Raw genomic sequence first — 19,552 nt, 5'->3', positions numbered from 1 at the left:
TCTGGCTTGCTGCAGGTAAGATTTGAGTTATGAAGCTTTGAAAATTGTCCGCGCTAGAAACGGGCCTTAATAGTTGGGACTCTGTATCTGTGAACAATCTGTGAACAGAGAAAGAGTCCTATATATACAGATACAGGGCTAAGTCAAAGGATGAATTACATGACATTTACAATATTGAGAATAATTTATCGGAACATAGAAAATATAGAACTCGGTAAAAAATAGACAGAAATTTACACTAGAAAAGACAAATGGTCCATAAGAGTAGATAATGAACTGGGAGATAAAGTAGGTCGATTTCTGAGCAACATTTTTGATCTGTACACAGTGGAAACCACTTTGACAAATGAGAGGAAAATGCTTTTGTGGAAACATTCTCTGCGAGTGAGCTCTCACCAAAGAGGTTCCATGTCCAGTTTTGCTAGGGGTTCATGGTACGTGGTAGGATGTGTGCCGTTACCAAGGTCTACACGCCTCCGGATTATCTCAATTTGATTAATTTGTCTCCGAGTGAGATCCACAAACTTTCTAGGTAGGTTCAAACTTAATCGACTACTTTTAAAGGTTTGTGCCTTTAAAGATCTGTACACTATTGGTTATTACTTAAAATAATTGTTAGCATAAAAACTTACAAACCTGTTTAATAATGATCATTGTAGAGCTGTTTATAGTATAAAACATAGTGAGAAATGGCATCCACTGAGTATTGTAGTTAGTGTGCAAGAAAGAAGTAATTTTCCACTAAAATATTTGAAATTGATTTTTAGACCTCAGAACTAGATTTTGAGGTCTCGAAATCAAGCATCTGAAAGCACACATTTTCGTGTGACAAGGGTGTTTTTTTTTTCCATTATTATCTCGCAACTTGACAACCGATTGAGCACAAATGTTCAAAGGCTTGTTATTTTTTGCATGAGATACACCAAGCGAGAAGATTGGTCTTGCACACAGTGAGAAGAATGGTCTTTGACAACTACCAAAGGTGTTCAGTGTCTTTAACAAAGATAATTGTCATCAGATCAGCATATTATGCACTTTTGATTTCAGTTACAGATCTATTCGTTGGTTTTTATCTTCGAAAGCCATGATTTCTGCAGCAATGGTGAACAGCAATGGGCAGTTCCACAGAAAACGATACATTAAAGACACTGTACAATGTACACTATTGGTAATTGTCAAAGACCAGTCTAATATTGAAATGGTCCGTCAGCCAACCATTTTGTTTGACGCACTATTTTGATATTAATGTAAAACAAGTACAAGTAACTATCTACTGCAGTAGAATAGATAACCCTAAATTTGAGGCCAAACCTTTGTGGTGCTGACTACACTTGCTGACTACTAGTGCATATCAAACCTTAACCCTTGAAGATCGAGGGAAAACAAAGAAGTTGTTTTTGTTTTCTAGGAGCCTTTTAGCAATGCATCTTCACTGCTAACATTTAATAGTAATAATAATAATACAAAGCATTTATAAGGCACTATACAAAGAACAGAGCGCCTAACATTAACAAAGGGAGGGCAACATAAGAACAAAAACAAAACCAGACCAACGACAGGCCAATAGAGAAACAAAAAGAGGAGCAAATTAGGATGGTTCTGGAAAAAAACAATTCTTGAGGAGGCATTTAAACACAGCCAACGACGCAGCCCCTCTCAGATTCGCTGGCAGCGCGTCCCACAAGCGCAGTGCAGCAACCGCGAAGGCCATGTCCCCGGCTTTCCTTTTGGATCTAGGAACATTAAACATTCTTGCTTAAACTTCATACCGAATAGACCCCTTCAAGGAGGCTGAGGTCACGTTTTTGTGATTTTTATTCATTATACCTGATCACTTGAAATCCTATGAAATAGCATGAGTGGACCTTAATGTGTTGCCATGAGGCACTTAATGAAGTCCCAAACTTGTTGGAATGGAATGTATACATTCCACTGTTGATCTTTGGTTGCATTAATACAAAAATTATAATAATAACAATCCATGACTTTCATTGCCTCAATCTTATAAAAGCTTCACTTTGTATGTCAATAATACAAACATTTCATGGCTAGTTGCACAGCTTGTCTCTCCGTCATTGTAGAAACATTTGAAAGTCTGTGAAATGGCGCTTGGTAACTTCTCTCAGGTCATCAGACACTGTATAGCAAAGAACAAATATTAAAATGTAAACCAATGTCATACTTTGGTAAAACAGCAGATTTCATGAATACAAAGTGAACTACTTTCTGTCATTGTGAACAAACTGTTATTGTGCACAAAATGTGATACGTGCACAATCTATTAATGTGCACAATCTGTTGTTTGAACAGTCAACAGTCAACAATAAAACTCATTATTGTTTGAACAGTCAACAGTTGACAATAAAACTCATTATTGTTTGGACCAGATAGCGATCCTGGAGGTTTGAATGTAGAAAATACTCGCACAGTCTATAAATAGCCAGGACAATGTTTAAGCATGAGTACTTACACTTAGTGTGACAGTTCACATTGCTTCACATACATACTTCAATGCATGGCTAAAAATAAGCTAGCCCTGGCGGCCTTATACTGTCGTATTAAACTACAGTGACGTCTTGGATATCAGGGTCCTTTTCTGGGGCGGAAAATTTTACAAGCTTCATAACTCAAATCTTAACTGCAAGAAAGCACTAATTTCAACAGATTCACATTCCATGGCAGCATAGATTTTTCTGCGGTGGGTTTTGATCGTCATATATTCTTCACAAATCCGTCATTTTCATGAAATAATGCAGCTCCAAACGTTAGAGAATTCCCATTTTTGTTCGTACTCTCACAGTCTGCCGTGTGTACGCAAGACCCACGACGCGCAAATCTTGCGTTGCGTTTGCGTGTTAACGCTGTGCAGTCAAGATACGGTGACCAAGAATTCATGCGTCTTGCATTTTGCGTCTTACACGCGAATGTATACGCGTCCACACGGCAACAGACAACACAATGAGAAAACGATAAAAACAGGAATTTTTTAACGTTGGCAGCTGCATTGTTTCATGAAAAATGACGGATTTGAGTTATGAAGCTTTGAAAATTTTCCACCCCAGAAACGGGCCTTAATACATGTAGTTAGGACTCTGTATCTGTGTACAGAGGAAGAGTCCTATATTATATAGGGCTAAAAATAAGCTATCTTAGTGTGTGATAATTTTACACATGATGGTGAAAGGTCCAGTGAGAATTCAGCTCAGATTGATCATGAGAATTTCATGAGAGTAATACCAAATAGTCTGTACCTTCTACGAAAAAAACCTTGTTTTCATGCTAATAGGAAGCACAGTGATTTGCACTACAATGTGTTAACGAGTTGTTTAATTAGACTTACCAAGTCCACTATAGGATTTGTCTGGTCCATTATTGAGAACATTCTGCATAAAGTGTGACATTGCACCCAGTGCTATGATTCTCTCTTGTAGAGGTAAAGCATCAAAATACTCCAAATCCAAGGCAAATGGATTTCTAGGAGAGGGAAGTGTGCACAGTTTAACCAACTCTGCTATAATGTCCCACACCTTGATATCTATGGAAACAAAACACAAAGGAGTCTCATCAATCCATGCTGGACTGAAGGACTAGAGGCTTATCTTGTCATATTTTTACTGTATGCATGCCAGGGCAGCCTGCACGGGTCTGTTGCTGAGATGTGTATTCACTGCAAACTTAACACATGTGTAATCCTGAGCACGAAAGCTAACCACAGCATTTAACATGCTAACCCTGGCTCCGTTCGACCCTTACAATGAACATGATGAACACCGCTCTCAGTGTCAAATGGGAAACCCAGCTGAAACGTTTTGAAGAAGCTATGGTCAGATTTAACATCAATGGAGCTAAAAGAAAGCAGTCATCGCTACTGCTTTACGGAGGTAAGCAACTTCACACTGTTGATACACTTTCTGACACAGGCGATGAGAATGATTATGATGAGAAGGCTCAAGAAGCTTTGACAACTCACTTTGTTCCAAAACAGAACACCATCTACATATAAGCCTTTTTAAGATCTGGTGGACCCAATGCTACAACACTAGGTTGGGGTAAATTTGTCTCTTTACCATGTTTACACCCAAACCTAACAGTGAACTCCTAATACTGGTCGCCATATCTCAAAGAGGCTAATGAGACCATCCTCTTCATTGGCGTGCTACAGCAAAAGGGCCAAACTGTTAACAACGAGAAGTGCCAGTTCCCTCAACCACATATAAACTTCTTTGAACTCGTCTTCAGCGGCAAAAGTGTCTCCCCGGACCCCGCAAAGGTTGATGCTATCAAAAACAACAGTAACCCAGCACAGAGCCCAGCTGAGGTCCACAGCCTACTTGGTATGGCAAGCTAAAGTTCATGCTTCATACCAAACCAGAGAAAAACACAAAATTTGAATGGAATGCGACACACCGTCTATAATTACGAACTGCAAAAATCAGTCAATAATTCAGCAAAGGTTTTTGTTTTAAATAGTAATGCTGCGGACGTGGTTAAAAAGAGAACATTATAGGCGGTGCTACCTACTTTTCATCACTGGGTGGCAAATTCCATGAATAAGGAGGTGGCAAACCCAGAACCTACAGATAAAGCTTTGTTTTGCGAAAATGGTGTGGCATAATAATAATTTTTATCAGGGCATAAATGTGATGTGTAATTTGTTAAGGGTAGGGTTGCAGACCTTTTAATCCCTGAACATAGCCGACTAAAAAGGAAAATGTGGAAAAGAAGCCCCCCGAGCACTCCCTTGGGTGCGCCGTTGGTTTTAGCACCGGCCAAAGCGTGCGGGCCAGATGAGCTACCACCCAGGCTGTTGAAAACTGTTGCACATGAATTTTCACCTTCTCTAACATTTTTGTTCCAACAATCGTACAACCTTGGCATTGTCCCCTCCCAATGGAAACAAGCACTTGTAACTGGTATCTACAAGAAGGGACCTAAATCACAACCATGCAACTATCATCCAATTTCTCTTACTTGTATCTGCAGCAAGGTTATGGAACATATCATTCTTAGCCACGTCGCAAAACACATAAACATGAACAACATGATCCTCATTGACTCTCAGCACGGCTTTCGAGAGTGCCCATCCACTGTTACGCAACTTATCACATCTACTCATGACTGGGCTTCCACACTGCAACATCCTGGCCAGATTGAGGTCATACTACTTGATTTCAGCACGGCGTTCGACAAAGTTCCACATCTACGATTGTCTGCCAAGCTTGATCACTATGGTATCAGAGGCTCTACAGATTGGATTCGTTAGTTTCTAGACAATCGGATCCAGGCTGTATCTGTGAATGGAACCAACTCATCATGGGGGAAGGTTTCATCTGGCGTACCCCCCAAGCCTCAGTCCTAGGTCCGGCTTTGTTTCTACTATATATTAACGACATCCAAGACCAGGTCCAGTCAAAGATGAGATTATTTGCTGATGATAGCATCCTCTACCGTGAGATAGAGCAACCAGAAGATCATGCAATTCTCCAGAAAGATCTCGAGGCACTTGCTGACTGGTCATCCACCTGGTTAAAGGCAGTGGACACTATTGGTAATTGTCAAAGACTAGCCTTCACAAGTGGTGTATCTCAACATATGCATAAAATAACAAACCTGTGAAAATTTGAGCTCAATCGGTAATCGACATTGCGAGATAATAATGAAACAAAAACACCCTTGTCACACAAAGGTTGTGTGCGCTTAGATGGTTGATTTCGAGACCTCAAGTTCTAAACCTAAGGTCTCTAAATCAAATTCGTGGAAAATTACTTCTTTCTCAAAAACTATGGCACTTCAGAGGGAGCCGTTTCTCACAATGTTTTATACTATCAACCTCTCCCCATTACTCGTCACCAAGTAAGGTTTTATGCTAATAAATATTTTGAGTAATTACCAATAGTGTCCACTGCCTTTAATGCACTTCAACATAAAGAAATGTGCCATTCTGTCAATAACCAGAAAGAGAAAACCCTCACAACACGAGTACATCATCTTTGGTAAAGCACTTTAAAGGGTGAGTCAGCATGATTACCTTGGAGTAGCTATCTCACACTATCTCCACTGGGATGCCCACTGCCAGAAGATCACACAGAAGGCCAACCGCACATTAGGTCTGCTTCGTCGCACACTTTCACCATGCCATCAAGGTGTCAAGGCAAAAGCCTACCAAATGCTCGTCCGCCCACAACTTGAGTAAGCTGCCCAAGTATGGAACCCATACACCCTGGATGGAGTCAACCGCCTAGAGCAGGTTCAAAGAGCTGCAGCTCGCTTTGTCTTTGGTGATTACCGCAGAACAACATTGGTCATGCCCCTTATCACTACCTTAGGCTAGGATCCACTTCATAACAGGTGACTACTTTTCCAAACAACAATGTTCTATAAAATCCACCATGGACTTGTCAATATCCAGTTTCCATCATTTATCCAACCAGCACACTACTTTGGACGTCACGACCACTCATTGAAATATACAATTCCTGAAGCATCCATTGACCTATACAAGTTCTCCTTCTATCCACGCACCGTGAAGATTTGAAACCAGTTGCCTGCAGCTGCTGTCCTGGCTACATCATCCATCGCCTTCCAGGAAGCCGCCCTGCCTGCCATTAAAGGGATGAGGCCACCGGTTGGTTCCACGCTCCTCTAAATCTTCTAGTCAAGCTTTTTCACCTGCACCCAAGTTTTGTTGAATATTGTCAACTTCTTGTGCTTTTGTCTGCACTTTGTCTATTTTCTTTCTTCACTTGCACCTTCCGGCTGTGACGCCACGCTGCACCCATCCCAGTTTAGCCAAATTTGTACTGCAAAGGGATCACACTACTCAAGACTCAAGCACGTTCTCAGTCTTGCCCACTCTGGTCATTAGGGAATATTGAAAACAAAGACGCTACTCTGAGAGAAGTTGTGGTTGCCAAATATTGATCAAAAAGCAGAATAACTTATCAAGCACCGACTTCCACGCAATATTCAAGTAAAGAGCACAATCGCGCACCCTTGTCAATGACATATTTTCCCCCATATCCGTGCCAAAATGTCAGTTGATTTCTGTGGACCATTTGTATCCGGAGACTACCTTCTTGTTTGCATACATGTAGATGAATATTCCAGATCTCAGATTCCGACGTGTTGAAATCTTGCGCTCAACATCAGAAAGCACCACGCTTCCCATCCTAGACAAAATTTGTGCATCTCATGGTATTTCCAAAGTCGTAAAAACCAATAATGGACCCCCATTCAGCAGCACAGAATGCAAAACTTTCTTGGAATACTTTGGTGTCCACAGCTGAAAAATAACTCCACACTGGCCTAAAAATAATGGGCAGGCAGAAAATTGCACGAAAATGCTTAAAAAAAGGCTGTGCGCTGTGCCTAGACTGAAGGTAAGCCATGGAAACAAGATCTTTGGACATTTCTTCAGCACAGGCACTGCTCCCGCGGCTGCATGCTTTGGTCGCAACATCAACACACTGATCCCGCAGATAAACAGCTCTACTCGCAACTGACACCCTGACTTCGGCCAACATGATGAGTTAGAAAAGCGAACAATACACAGACAAGTGCCGCACACAACACCATCGACCATTAGTAATGGTGACACTATTTTTGTTAAAAAACTTTGGCAAGCTCCGCAAAACAACCCCTCCTTACAATCCTCGCCCATATTTGGTCACTGATAAAATACTGATGTACTCGACTTCCACCACACCCCCATATTTTACAATTAAAATATATATATACAAAGTTGGACCTAAAGTGGTCCAATGTCAGCACACATAATTGGTTGAATGTTTTTCTTTATCTCATTTTTGTGTTTAATAAACTGAATGAATTTTTAAACAATTAATTATATTAATAATAGCTGCGGGCTTATCCCACACTGTGATGATGTAAAATAGTTCTCCATGAATAATGAACACATACCTTTTTCTTGCCAAGCCGATGTTGATTTGAGTTTGAGAGGGCTATCTTTTGAGTAGCGTGTTGTAGGGCCATGGTCATCACTTCTTTTGACTAGTCTTTCATGGTTACTTCGAACCCAAACATATGGGCAGGAGTAACGAGAATAACCTGCTATCAGGAACATGGTTGACTTACTATCCTTTAAAATGACAAATAAAACACAAATTTTTAGTATTTTCACTGTTAAAAATACATAGGGACTCTTCCCCTTTATTATCCCCTGCAGTTTGGTCCACAAACTGTATGTTTGAAAAATAAAACTAGGTCCCTCTTCTGGGAGATGCTTCTGTTCTAGGTACTCACAGGCCTGAGGGGGATAGACGCTTCTGGGTACTCACAGGCCGGAGGGGGGTAGACGCTTCTGGGTACTCACAGGCCTGAGGGAGATAGACGCTTCTGGGTGCTCACAGGCCTGGGGGGGATAGACGCTTCTGGGTATTCACAGGCCGGAGGGGGATAGACGCTTCTGGGTACTCACAGGCCTGAGGGGGATAGACGCTTCTGGGTACTCACAGGCCGGAGGGGGATAGACGCTTCTGGGTACTCACAGGCCTGAGTGGGATAGAGGCTTCTGGGTACTCACAGGCCTGAGGGGGATAGACGCTTCTGGGTACTCACAGGCCTGAGGGGGATAGACACTTCTGGGTACTCACAGGCCTTAGGGGGATAGACGCTTCTGGGTACTCACAGGCCTGGGGGGGGTAGACGCTTCTGGGTACTCACAGGCCTGAGGGAGATAGACGCTTCTGGGTGCTCACAGGCCTGAGGGGGATAGACGCTTCTGGGTACTCACAGGCCTTAGGGGGATAGACGCTTCTGGGTACTCACAGGCCTGAGGGGGATAGACGCTTCTGGGTACTCACAGGCCTGGGGGGGATAGACGCTTCTGGATACTCACAGGACTGAGGGGATAGACGCTTCTGGATACTCACAGGCCTGAGGGGGATAGACGCTTCTGGGTACTCACAGGCCTGAGGGGGATAGACGCTTCTGGGTACTCACAGGCCTGAGGGGGATAGACGCTTCTGGGTACTCACAGGCCTAGTGGGGATAGACGCTTCTGGGTACTCACAGGCCTGAGGGGGATAGACGCTTCTGGGTACTCACAGGCCTGGGGGGATAGACGCTTCTGGGTACTCACAGGCCTGGGGGGGATAGACGCTTCTGGGTACTCACAGGCCTTAGGGGGATAGACGCTTCTGGGTACTCACAGGCCTGAGGGGGATAGACGCTTCTGGGTACTCACAGGCCTGGTGGGGATAGACGCTTCTGGGTACTCACAGGCCTGGGGGGGATAGACGCTTCTGGGTACTCACAGGCCTGAGGGGGATAGACGCTTCTGGGTACTCACAGGCCTGGGGGGGATAGACGCTTCTGGGTACTCACAGGCCTTAGGGGGATAGACGCTTCTGGGTACTCACAGGCCTGAGGGGGATAGACGCTTCTGGGTACTCACAGGCCTGAGGGGGATAGACGCTTCTGGGTGCTCACAGGCCTGGGGGGGATAGACGCTTCTGGGTACTCACAGGCCTTAGGGGGATAGACGCTTCTGGGTACTCACAGGCCTGAGGGGGATAGACGTTTCTGGGTACTCACAGGCCTGAGGGGGATAGACGCTTCTGGGTACTCACAGGCCTGGGGGGGATAGACGCTTCTGGGTACTCACAGGCCTTAGGGGGATAGACGCTTCTGGGTACTCACAGGCCTGAGGGGGATAGACGCTTCTGGGTACTCACAGGCCTGAGGGGGATAGACGCTTCTGGGTGCTCACAGGCCTGGGGGGGATAGACGCTTCTGGGTACTCACAGGCCTTAGGGGGATAGACGCTTCTGGGTACTCACAGGCCTGAGGGGGATAGACGTTTCTGGGTACTCACAGGCCTGGGGGGGATAGACGCTTCTGGGTACTCACAGGCCTTAGGGGGATAGACGCTTCTGGGTACTCACAGGCCTGAGGGGGATAGACGCTTCTGGGTACTCACAGGCCTGAGGGGGATAGACGCTTCTGGGTGCTCACAGGCCTGGGGGGGATAGACGCTTCTGGGTACTCACAGGCCTTAGGGGATAGACGCTTCTGGGTACTCACAGGCCTGAGGGGGATAGACGTTTCTGGGTACTCACAGGCCTGAGGGGGATAGACGCTTCTGGGTACTCACAGGCCTGGGGGGGATAGACGCTTCTGGGTACTCACAGGCCTGGGGGGGATAGACGCTTCTGGGTACTCACAGGCCTTAGGGGGATAGACGCTTCTGGGTACTCACAGGCCTGAGGGGGATAGACGCTTCTGGGTGCTCACAGGCCTGGGGGGATAGACGCTTCTGGGTACTCACAGGCCTTAGGGGGATAGACGCTTCTGGGTACTCACAGGCCTGAGGGGGATAGACGTTTCTGGGTACTCACAGGCCTGAGGGGGATAGACGCTTCTGGGTACTCACAGGCCTGAGGGGGATAGACGCTTCTGGGTACTCACAGGTCTTAGGGGGGAGGAGGGGGTGGCGAATCAATCCAGTCCGTGTGTGTTTTATAGCACACCTTGGCCTTAAACAAGATATATTAAAGTATCTTTCAATCCATTTTATAAAATAAATAAAAAAATTACATTCGAAAGCGATACAGCACAAGGCAACATGTTATTTTCACAAGCTTTAGGGGATCATTGATCTACTTACCTCTGGACCAGTCTCATTGTCACTTGGAGAAGCTGGTGGCAGACCAATATCCATAAATCCATAACCACTTAATCTACAACGTTATGAAACATAACAATATAACAAACAATAAACAAGATCTGTTCTGATACCAACAGCAGTCTATTTATAAATGAGGGAATAAAAGGGTAGTGACAAGTGCTTAAACTGCGTTAAAACCAGCAGGGTTGTGGCCGTGCACAGGCGTAAAAGGCGTAATCAAATAATAACTTGTTCGTTTTCGGACGACCTTATGAGCTCTGTATGTGTGTTGCATTTTTATGACTGAGATAGTTTTCGGATATGAATCGTGCGCAGAGTATGCATCCTCGTATTTATGGGCTAAAATGGAACGGCGAGATCAATCACCCCTGGGATCGAGGTTGTATGCTAACCCGCACAAACAATTCCGAAAAACAACCGGTTACAAACAGCTCCAGCTGGTCATTATCAACCATTTAAACCCTTGTGACGCAATCTGCACCAATAGGAATAGTGAAACTGTCTGAGGTATTTATAAATGAAAGTTTAACATTATAACTGATTTCTGGTTTAAAGACTTGAAATTAGCTAATGAACTTAAACATGTAGATCCTTGATCAGTGTTGATAAGGACAAAAATCCAAACAGTCCAGGGACGCCAAACAACCTTACCATGCCTTGCATGTATATTGAAAACCTACATCACCCCTCATCTCTTATTAGCAATACTACTCAAAACTCCACAAAGTGCTTAGGAAAACTTACTTTTGTTGGGTGTTCTGCGAAAGCATCAGTTCTTGTCTGAAATAAAAACACAAAAACCAATTGGTGTTTTTACATATGAATTGAAGTTTGTGTGTTTGAGTTGCATTAAACTCTGCCATACAACACACAGAACAAATGGTGCATATCCTGCATTGGCAGATAATCAGGAATATTTTGAATAAAAGTACAAACAAGTTAACACACATGGTTGACTTTGGATAATTCAAGCCAACCAATTATTAACAGTGCAAGAGACTCAACATGTATCAACAGCACAACATGAAAACTGTTTCTTGTTCGATCTGGACCAATTCTCAGTAAATGATAAAAGACCAATCAAGTTATTAGACTAAGACAAGGATTACAGTTAAAGATCAAAAAGTCATCTCTAAAAGATGACAGCACAACGGTGACCTTTGACATCTGCTATTCCATGGTCATACTTACTGGTTAATTGGCAAATGGTCTGATGTGAAACCTCCTGAACTGTTGAATGTGAATTTGCTATTCAAAGGTGAGCAACTTGAAACATTTATCTGTTAATAACAAATGCAATTAACAATGTTGAATTTCAGTATTAAAAGGAAAGGAAAAACGTAGTCACATCCTCCTTACAACTTGAAGTTAGTGATCATACAGGCTCGGAGAAAATTGCAAAACCTTGCACTTTGACGAACTTGATCAACAGTTAGATTCGTACCAGTGACACCACTATTATAAAAGAGCCACAGAGCCTTAGCCTCCTGCAGGCAAGATTTGTACACAGCTCAATGGAAAACACATTTACTCTTAGATTTTATGGAGATTGCACTTTTTGATTGTTGTCAATTGTTTATAGGAAAGCAGGACACAATTCCAAAGTTGTTCAGCTGTTACATTTACAACTCAATTTATGTGGAAGTTATGACACAAAATGTAAAATTCCCAATATGACCAGTGTCCTGCAATGTACTTTCACAAGATCACTTTTTGTATACGAATGATGCAAGTTACATAATATGTACACTTGATCGAAGAATGCAACTTACTAAGACTGTGAGTTCGTTTTTGATGCAACATATCAGCTCTTCTCTACCTCGCATATACATCTTGAAATACTTAAATCCCTGTTGAAAGTAATTAAAAAATAACTTAATTACGACAACTTAAAGACACTAGACACCTTTAGTAATTATCAAAGACCAGTCTGCTCACTTGGTGTATCTCAACAACAAACCTGTGAACATTTGAACTCAATTGGCCATCGAAGTTGCGAGATAATAATGGAAGAAAAAACACCCTTGTCACACGAAGTTGTGTGTTTTCAGTTGCTTGATTTCGGGACCTCAAAATCTTATTCTGAGGTCTCGAAATAAAATTCAAATACTCGAAGGAAAATTATTTCTTCCTTGAAAACTACGCTACTTCAGAGGAAGCCGTTTCTCACAATATTTATACTATCAACAGCTCTCCATTGCTTGTAACCAAGTAAGTTTTTATGCTAACAATTATTTTGAGTATTTACCAATAGTGTCCAGTGCATTTAAACTGGCTCATCATACACAGTTAAGCAACTCATTTTGATCATGTCCTACAGAGGTTTACAGTGTATGTACTTAGGTTAATGGATATGGCCTTGCCTGATTGTGCCTGATGGTAAAGGAAACAAACAACCGTGCAAATTGTTTAAAGGTAATTTCATCCGGAGCAAAATCAAACAGTTTTCCTAAAGATAATCACATCAAAAAGGAACTAAGGATTTCAAGTTTTGGTAGAAAATTATGTAACCTTCCATATTGCATTCAAGGAGTATGACTCAACATTTACATAACTCTGTGAACTACATGTACACTAGCATGTGTACGTGTGTTAGCATATTGTGCAAGGAACTACATAGTATCAAATTAACTGATTTCTTTGGGCATATTGCTTTTGCTTTGTTTTGTTTTCCTAGGAGAGGTGTGCCGCTTGCAACCAAGCAAAGACCACGCGCAGTTAATATAAATTACCATGCAAGGCAGTTAGGTAGATGGTTTAGAAGACAACATCTGTCATAAAGCAGTTGATACAAAGACTAAATGTTGATGCCAAGTGGCTATAGATATATTATACAAACTAAATATATAACATTATGTTTATTTACCTTGACACAACCAACTTCAAGTGCATCTGCTAGAAAGCCATTCAATCTCCTTTTGGCTGCTTTCTCACGCTCCTTTAATTTTTGAAGAATAAAAATATCTGAAGGTAGATAAACTCTCGTTCAGTTGTTTAAAAGTGTTTATCTCATTTGTTACATGTATTACGTACAGCTGTGGTGTATGTACGTGTTGTACTTATTTGTCCTGCCTTGCACAAAATTGTTTGCACAATTAGTTGGGATGGAGGGGGACTGACTTCAAAGTTTGATACCAGGCAGCAGCCCATCACAACAGTCTTTGACAAGACTGGTATTTGGACCATAATTACATTTATTTTATAGCAGAAAATTCTGCTTGACAAGTTTCTTCGCGAAGCAAAAATTAAATGGGGGCACCAGTCACAATGCAAACTAAATGTAGTTTTGACTGGTATATATGTCTTTCTCTATGCAATACTTTCCTGTGCTTAGCACATTTGATGTGCGTACAGGCTTTATGGAATTGGTTAAAGTGGGGAAATTGCTATCAAAACTTCTCGACTTTCAAATTCTAATGCCTTGGCAAAAAAAAAGTGTATTATAAAATTACAACAAGTTACTGCAAAAGTACTGAACGCAATGGAAACTTTAGCAAAGTCATTGTGCAGACCAGAAGTGAATGTATATAATTCCATATCCTGTTGATTCGGACCGTAAAACTTAAAAAATAAAAGTCCTACCGATATTTCCGATAAATGGATACAACAAAATTTTTAATTCTTTGTGTTTTAAAAATGTGTCATTTTTATTTTAGGGGGGAAAAATGTCTGGCTTAAAAAAATGCAAAGTAAAACTATTTCTTAAGCCACCGCTTTTAACGAAAACAATTTCAAGAGAATTCTTCTTTTTAAAAGCAATTAGGCCTAGCTCTTTAGTCTAGGGTTACAGTCAGTGCGCAACTTTGAGATAATGAAGCTGACTCGCAGAGTTTCTTTGCAAAATCGTGATCAGAATAGGCGTTCTCGAACCCGTTGAGAATTCACGAGAAAATGCGAGTGTTCATTAGCACGTCAGCAAACCGCTCCGTTTGATGGGAAATGTTTCAACGAAAAAACTTAAAATGAAAGAGCATTATCTTGAGATGTTTTTCTAAATGAAGAGATATCAAATGTGCTAAATTGTATGCACATTTTAAACAAAAACCTTCGCAAAGTGTGACATGAATAAAACTCCTTTTTGAGGAACCCTTCACGTTTGCCGTGACCCTGACTGTTTCCCGTTACTTCGGTGATTATAAAGGATATTTTTAGCATTGAAGAATTATGCGGTTGTTAGGTTTTTAAATTTTGACTGTGGTAAACCAGACTGGTATTTGGACCATAATTACATTTAAAGTAAAAAGAAAGATTTATAGGGAGATTATTGGCAGTGAGGCAAAAATGAGAAAATATACAGTACCACACAACTCCCAAACATCGTCCATACAATAATAGTTGGGATCTGTTTCAACTTAAGTGTTACCATGGTTACAGCAGGAATGACCAGCTACAGTTGAGTTTTACTTGTGCAAACAATTGATGATGTAAGAACATTACATCTATACCTACATAAAATATTGGGCGAAGTCCAAATAAGGACACTCTTGCAGTGTGCAAAATGCACCCCTTATATGTGCAAATCCATTCGGGTTGTGGAGGGTCAAGTGGACAAGTGACTGTAACATTAGTGTTGAATGTACTTGCTGGGAATCTAGGCTTCTGGGGGATCCCTAGACTAATCCACAAACCAAGTTTGGAGTTGTGGTAAGTAATTCTTACCACAGTATTGCGCAATCACTCGGACAATCATTATGTGCACACACCCACACGAAAGGGGTAAAGCAAACACCCCATATTGGCTTGCTTCGCCGACTGGGCACAAAGATGCCTTTAAAGTGACTTTGGTTCATACCTGAGTTGCCATAGCTGTCACTTAGCACAAGGAGTCTGTCAGATTCTACTGTAGTTCCCCAGAGTGGTGTGGCTCTCTGATTAGTTAGTATAGTAGTACCGCAGCACCCGGGACTCAATTTTAGTATGTCATGCAGAGTAGTATCCGTCTAATGCCCTGTAAGAATAAAAGTTCATGAGTTAGATTTAGCTCAAAGCCCATTTTCACAGAGCTGCTTTCAAAGCAGGACAAATTGCTTAACATAAAAATATCTGCTCAGCAACCAGGGCCCTATTCTAGCGTTATTTTATAGCAGAAAATTCTGCTTGACAAGTTTCTTCGCGAAGCAAAAATTAAATGGGGGCACCAGTCACAATGCAAACTAAATGTAGTTTTGACTGGTATATATGTCTTTCTCTATGCAATACTTTCCTGTGCTTAGCACATTTGATGTGCGTACAGGCTTTATGGAATTGGTTAAAGTGGGGAAATTGCTATCAAAACTTCTCGACTTTCAAATTCTAATGCCTTGGCAAAAAAAAAGTGTATTATAAAATTGCTACCAAGTGTAAGAAAACACAATGTATACATGGATGACCTTTTTGCTCCATGGACATGTGCTTGAGCCCAAAACTGACACAACTAGGGCCAGACCCATTCAGTCATCGCAGCTTTTGCCTCCCCCAAAATCATTACTGGTGTAGCTGGCAAGACCTGCATTCCAACTCTTCAGCCTAGCCTTGTGTTCTCAAGCGCAATGAACACTTCTGTCAAGTTGCCCCGTCTTCACCCCTTCTCAGCCACCTGAATGTCTCTTGACCACTCTGAGGGCCCACCCTAACAAGACTCAACTTCATTCACACACCGTCAGCTTGGACTCGGACCACATTCTGCCGAGGACACCACACCACACTGTTTTCATCTCTCATGGCCGAATTTGACGAAGCCTATGATCCCGATATGAAAAGGCACAATGACGCCTCTAGCCCCTTCCAGGCTGTCATCAACATCCATGGGCTCTATGTGCAACCATGGAGGAAGAAACCCACACAGCACAAAGGCTGAATGCATGCACTTGGAGTATGCTCCTCACAAATTGTAGGATAGTAAGCCACTATAGTAAGCCACAGCCGTCTCTCATGCCCGACATCAATTCCACCTTACGCCTGATTGCACAGTGGAATTGCACCAGACCTCACAAATGCCTTCTATCGAATTCAACTCTCCAGTGGCTCAATGAAATATTGTGGAGGCGCACTCTGCAGCATCCGTGTCTACACCAGATCAGCCATGTGCATGGTCCGAAGTTACTGTTGCGATATCGCTACCCTTATTTCTCCCTCGGCCTTAAAGCACACCAAAGTCAACGAAGTGACGAACTCGGTCCGAAACAAAGTCAACTCAGTCCTTTTACCTGTTTACCTGTTTACCTGTAGATTCGGGCTCTGCATAAGGCTAAATGTAGTTGTGGTAACTTAACCCTCCAGCCGACGCCGAGGAGGGTTACGTTATCGCAACTAGGCTAAATGAAGCCTTTTAAGTTACAAGACGCGATCCATATTCAAACAACAAGTTACTGCAAAAGTACTGAACGCAATGGAAACTTTAGCAAAGTCATTGTGCAGACCAGAAGTGAATGTATATAATTCCATATCCTGTTGATTCGGACCGTAAAACTTAAAAAATAAAAGTCCTACCGATATTTCCGATAAATGGATACAACAAAATTTTTAATTCTTTGTGTTTTAAAAATGTGTCATTTTTATTTTAGGGGGGAAAAATGTCTGGCTTAAAAAAATGCAAAGTAAAACTATTTCTTAAGCCACCGCTTTTAACGAAAACAATTTCAAGAGAATTCTTCTTTTTAAAAGCAATTAGGCCTAGCTCTTTAGTCTAGGGTTACAGTCAGTGCGCAACTTTGAGATAATGAAGCTGACTCGCAGAGTTTCTTTGCAAAATCGTGATCAGAATAGGCGTTCTCGAACCCGTTGAGAATTCACGAGAAAATGCGAGTGTTCATTAGCACGTCAGCAAACCGCTCCGTTTGATGGGAAATGTTTCAACGAAAAAACTTAAAATGAAAGAGCATTATCTTGAGATGTTTTTCTAAATGAAGAGATATCAAATGTGCTAAATTGTATGCACATTTTAAACAAAAACCTTCGCAAAGTGTGACATGAATAAAACTCCTTTTTGAGGAACCCTTCACGTTTGCCGTGACCCTGACTGTTTCCCGTTACTTCGGTGATTATAAAGGATATTTTTAGCATTGAAGAATTATGCGGTTGTTAGGTTTTTAAATTTTGACTGTGGTAAACCAGGTGTTACACCGAGAAAATGTGACAGAGAGTTCTTTATCAAGTCTGGAAACAACATTGTGATGATATAATGTGTTTTATTTTCCAACAGTGGAAACCGCGCGCTGTACAAAACTATCTCTATAAAAACTGCTCCTTACAGAATGGTGTCTTATGAACAACTGAATTAAGATTATGAAAAAAGACCCACAGGAACCAGTGTACTGCATTCCTGGGCTATGACTAAGCTAATGAATAAACATGAAACAACTATCAATACAAGGAGTATGCAAATGAGACTAGTGCTACTTCAGGTCCCAATAAACAATGACCATGGGGTGCAAAGATTAAGATTAAGATTGGCTGAAGAACAGAAGAACATTCCCACAGATGCAATATACTGTAAAATGTAATCTAATGGCATGAAAGACAGCGAAGTAAATATATATAATAGAGTACAACCATGGAGATCACCTCTTTGTTAAAATCAAAGGAAATTAACCAATTAAGCAGAGAAAACAAAACCATGACAGGTTTCACCTGTCACACAGGGAACACATTTATTTTGGCGTCAAAAAAGGGGAAAACTTTAAAAATTTTGTACATTTTGTAATGGAATTGATTATGATGTCAAGATTACTTGACATACGCGCATAGTCCAGCGCCAGCGGCACTAACGCGCTAGGTGAGCGCTTTTGTTTTGTTTCTTCTGCGTATCGACAAACGGGTTACACTAAACCATGGAGGCTACCTCCATGACTAAACAGCATACATCTTTCCCCAAAATGAGTTTCCTTAACAACGGAGATGGCACACGCCTAGCCCAGGTTGACGTCCTACCAGGGCTAGCACACGCCGTACATTTGCCGTGACCCTGACTGTTTCCCGTAACATCATAAAAAATGAATAAGTGATTTGCATAAAGGAAGACATTTTACCTTTCCACACATTTGTTCAAATCTACTGCGGGGATTCGATAAACTAACGAAAATAGACATTTTCTGAGACTTGAATTTTAGTACAAAAACGTAAAAGTTGTCATCAAAAAAACCTCTCGAAATATTGGTTTTTAATTAATAAACAATTAGCCTGATCGAGAGTGTAAAGCTTTATGATCCACAAAATTAACTTTATTAGTTAGTTTATATTATCTAATTTTTAAAAAGGACACCCACAGCTCATTATGTATTCAAAACATGTTTTGGTTCGCGCTAGCCCACCTTGTTGAGCTGTTAATGGCTCCGCTTTTAACATCGGTCTCATCACTGTCGCCAGACCGATGTTAAAAGCGGAGACATTAACAGCTCAACAAGGTGGGCTAGGTTCGCGCGTACCATGAATATTTGCAAAGAAACTAAAGCACTTTTATTCGGAATGTATTCGCAAATAATATATTACTATTAGGCTCTAATACTAATACTAAGTATAGGGGCCTAATAATTAAAAAAAAAAATTCATATTTTTTTTTTCTTTTCATAACGAATGAGAAAGTGGTGGCAGGATACGGCAACTTTTTCAAGTTCTCTACTTTTCAAGAACGATGTTCAAATTACCATGCATTAGTTGTTTTTCAGGGTCGTTTCTCAGCTAATACACAGCTCCTCGCATTGAGTGTTGCTACTGGAAATTCTTGCTACTCTCCCTCATTCATCCCCGGCCCCCGGCCATGTTGTTGTTGTTGCTCGACTCCTCTCTGATCTGATCCTGCCGGCCGTTATCTAGCCTTCAGTCCAAGGCGGCTTACGCGGCACCCCCAGATGTCACGCACACTATCTACGAGCCCAATGTCATTTTTGTGGAGTGGCATGCCACTGCGTGCGCCTTGACTAAAGTCTA

At 41.8% G+C, this 19,552-nt stretch overlaps 1 protein-coding gene across 1 annotated transcript; it reads right to left on the bottom strand.

Moving 5' to 3' along the window:
• Positions 1 to 4: 4 nt before the first annotated feature.
• On the bottom strand, positions 5 to 19,523 carry LOC139945087 (uncharacterized). The gene is made up of 10 exons (XM_071942345.1): positions 19,270 to 19,523; positions 15,441 to 15,596; positions 13,515 to 13,586; positions 12,421 to 12,498; positions 11,840 to 11,928; positions 11,393 to 11,428; positions 10,628 to 10,700; positions 7,921 to 8,098; positions 3,341 to 3,535; positions 5 to 2,137 (listed from the first exon to the last, which is right to left on the bottom strand). The coding sequence occupies exons 2-10, from the start codon at positions 15,450 to 15,452 to the stop codon at positions 2,073 to 2,075; spliced, it is 798 nt and encodes a 265-aa protein (XP_071798446.1). The 5' UTR covers positions 15,453 to 15,596; positions 19,270 to 19,523; the 3' UTR covers positions 5 to 2,072.
• Between the last annotated feature and the right edge of the window lie 29 nt (positions 19,524 to 19,552).

The sequence above is a fragment of the Asterias amurensis genome, chromosome 12, assembly GCF_032118995.1.
Source record: "Asterias amurensis chromosome 12, ASM3211899v1".
Classification (NCBI taxonomy): domain Eukaryota; kingdom Metazoa; phylum Echinodermata; class Asteroidea; order Forcipulatida; family Asteriidae; genus Asterias; species Asterias amurensis.
This window is presented reverse-complemented; position numbering and strand designations above follow the sequence as displayed.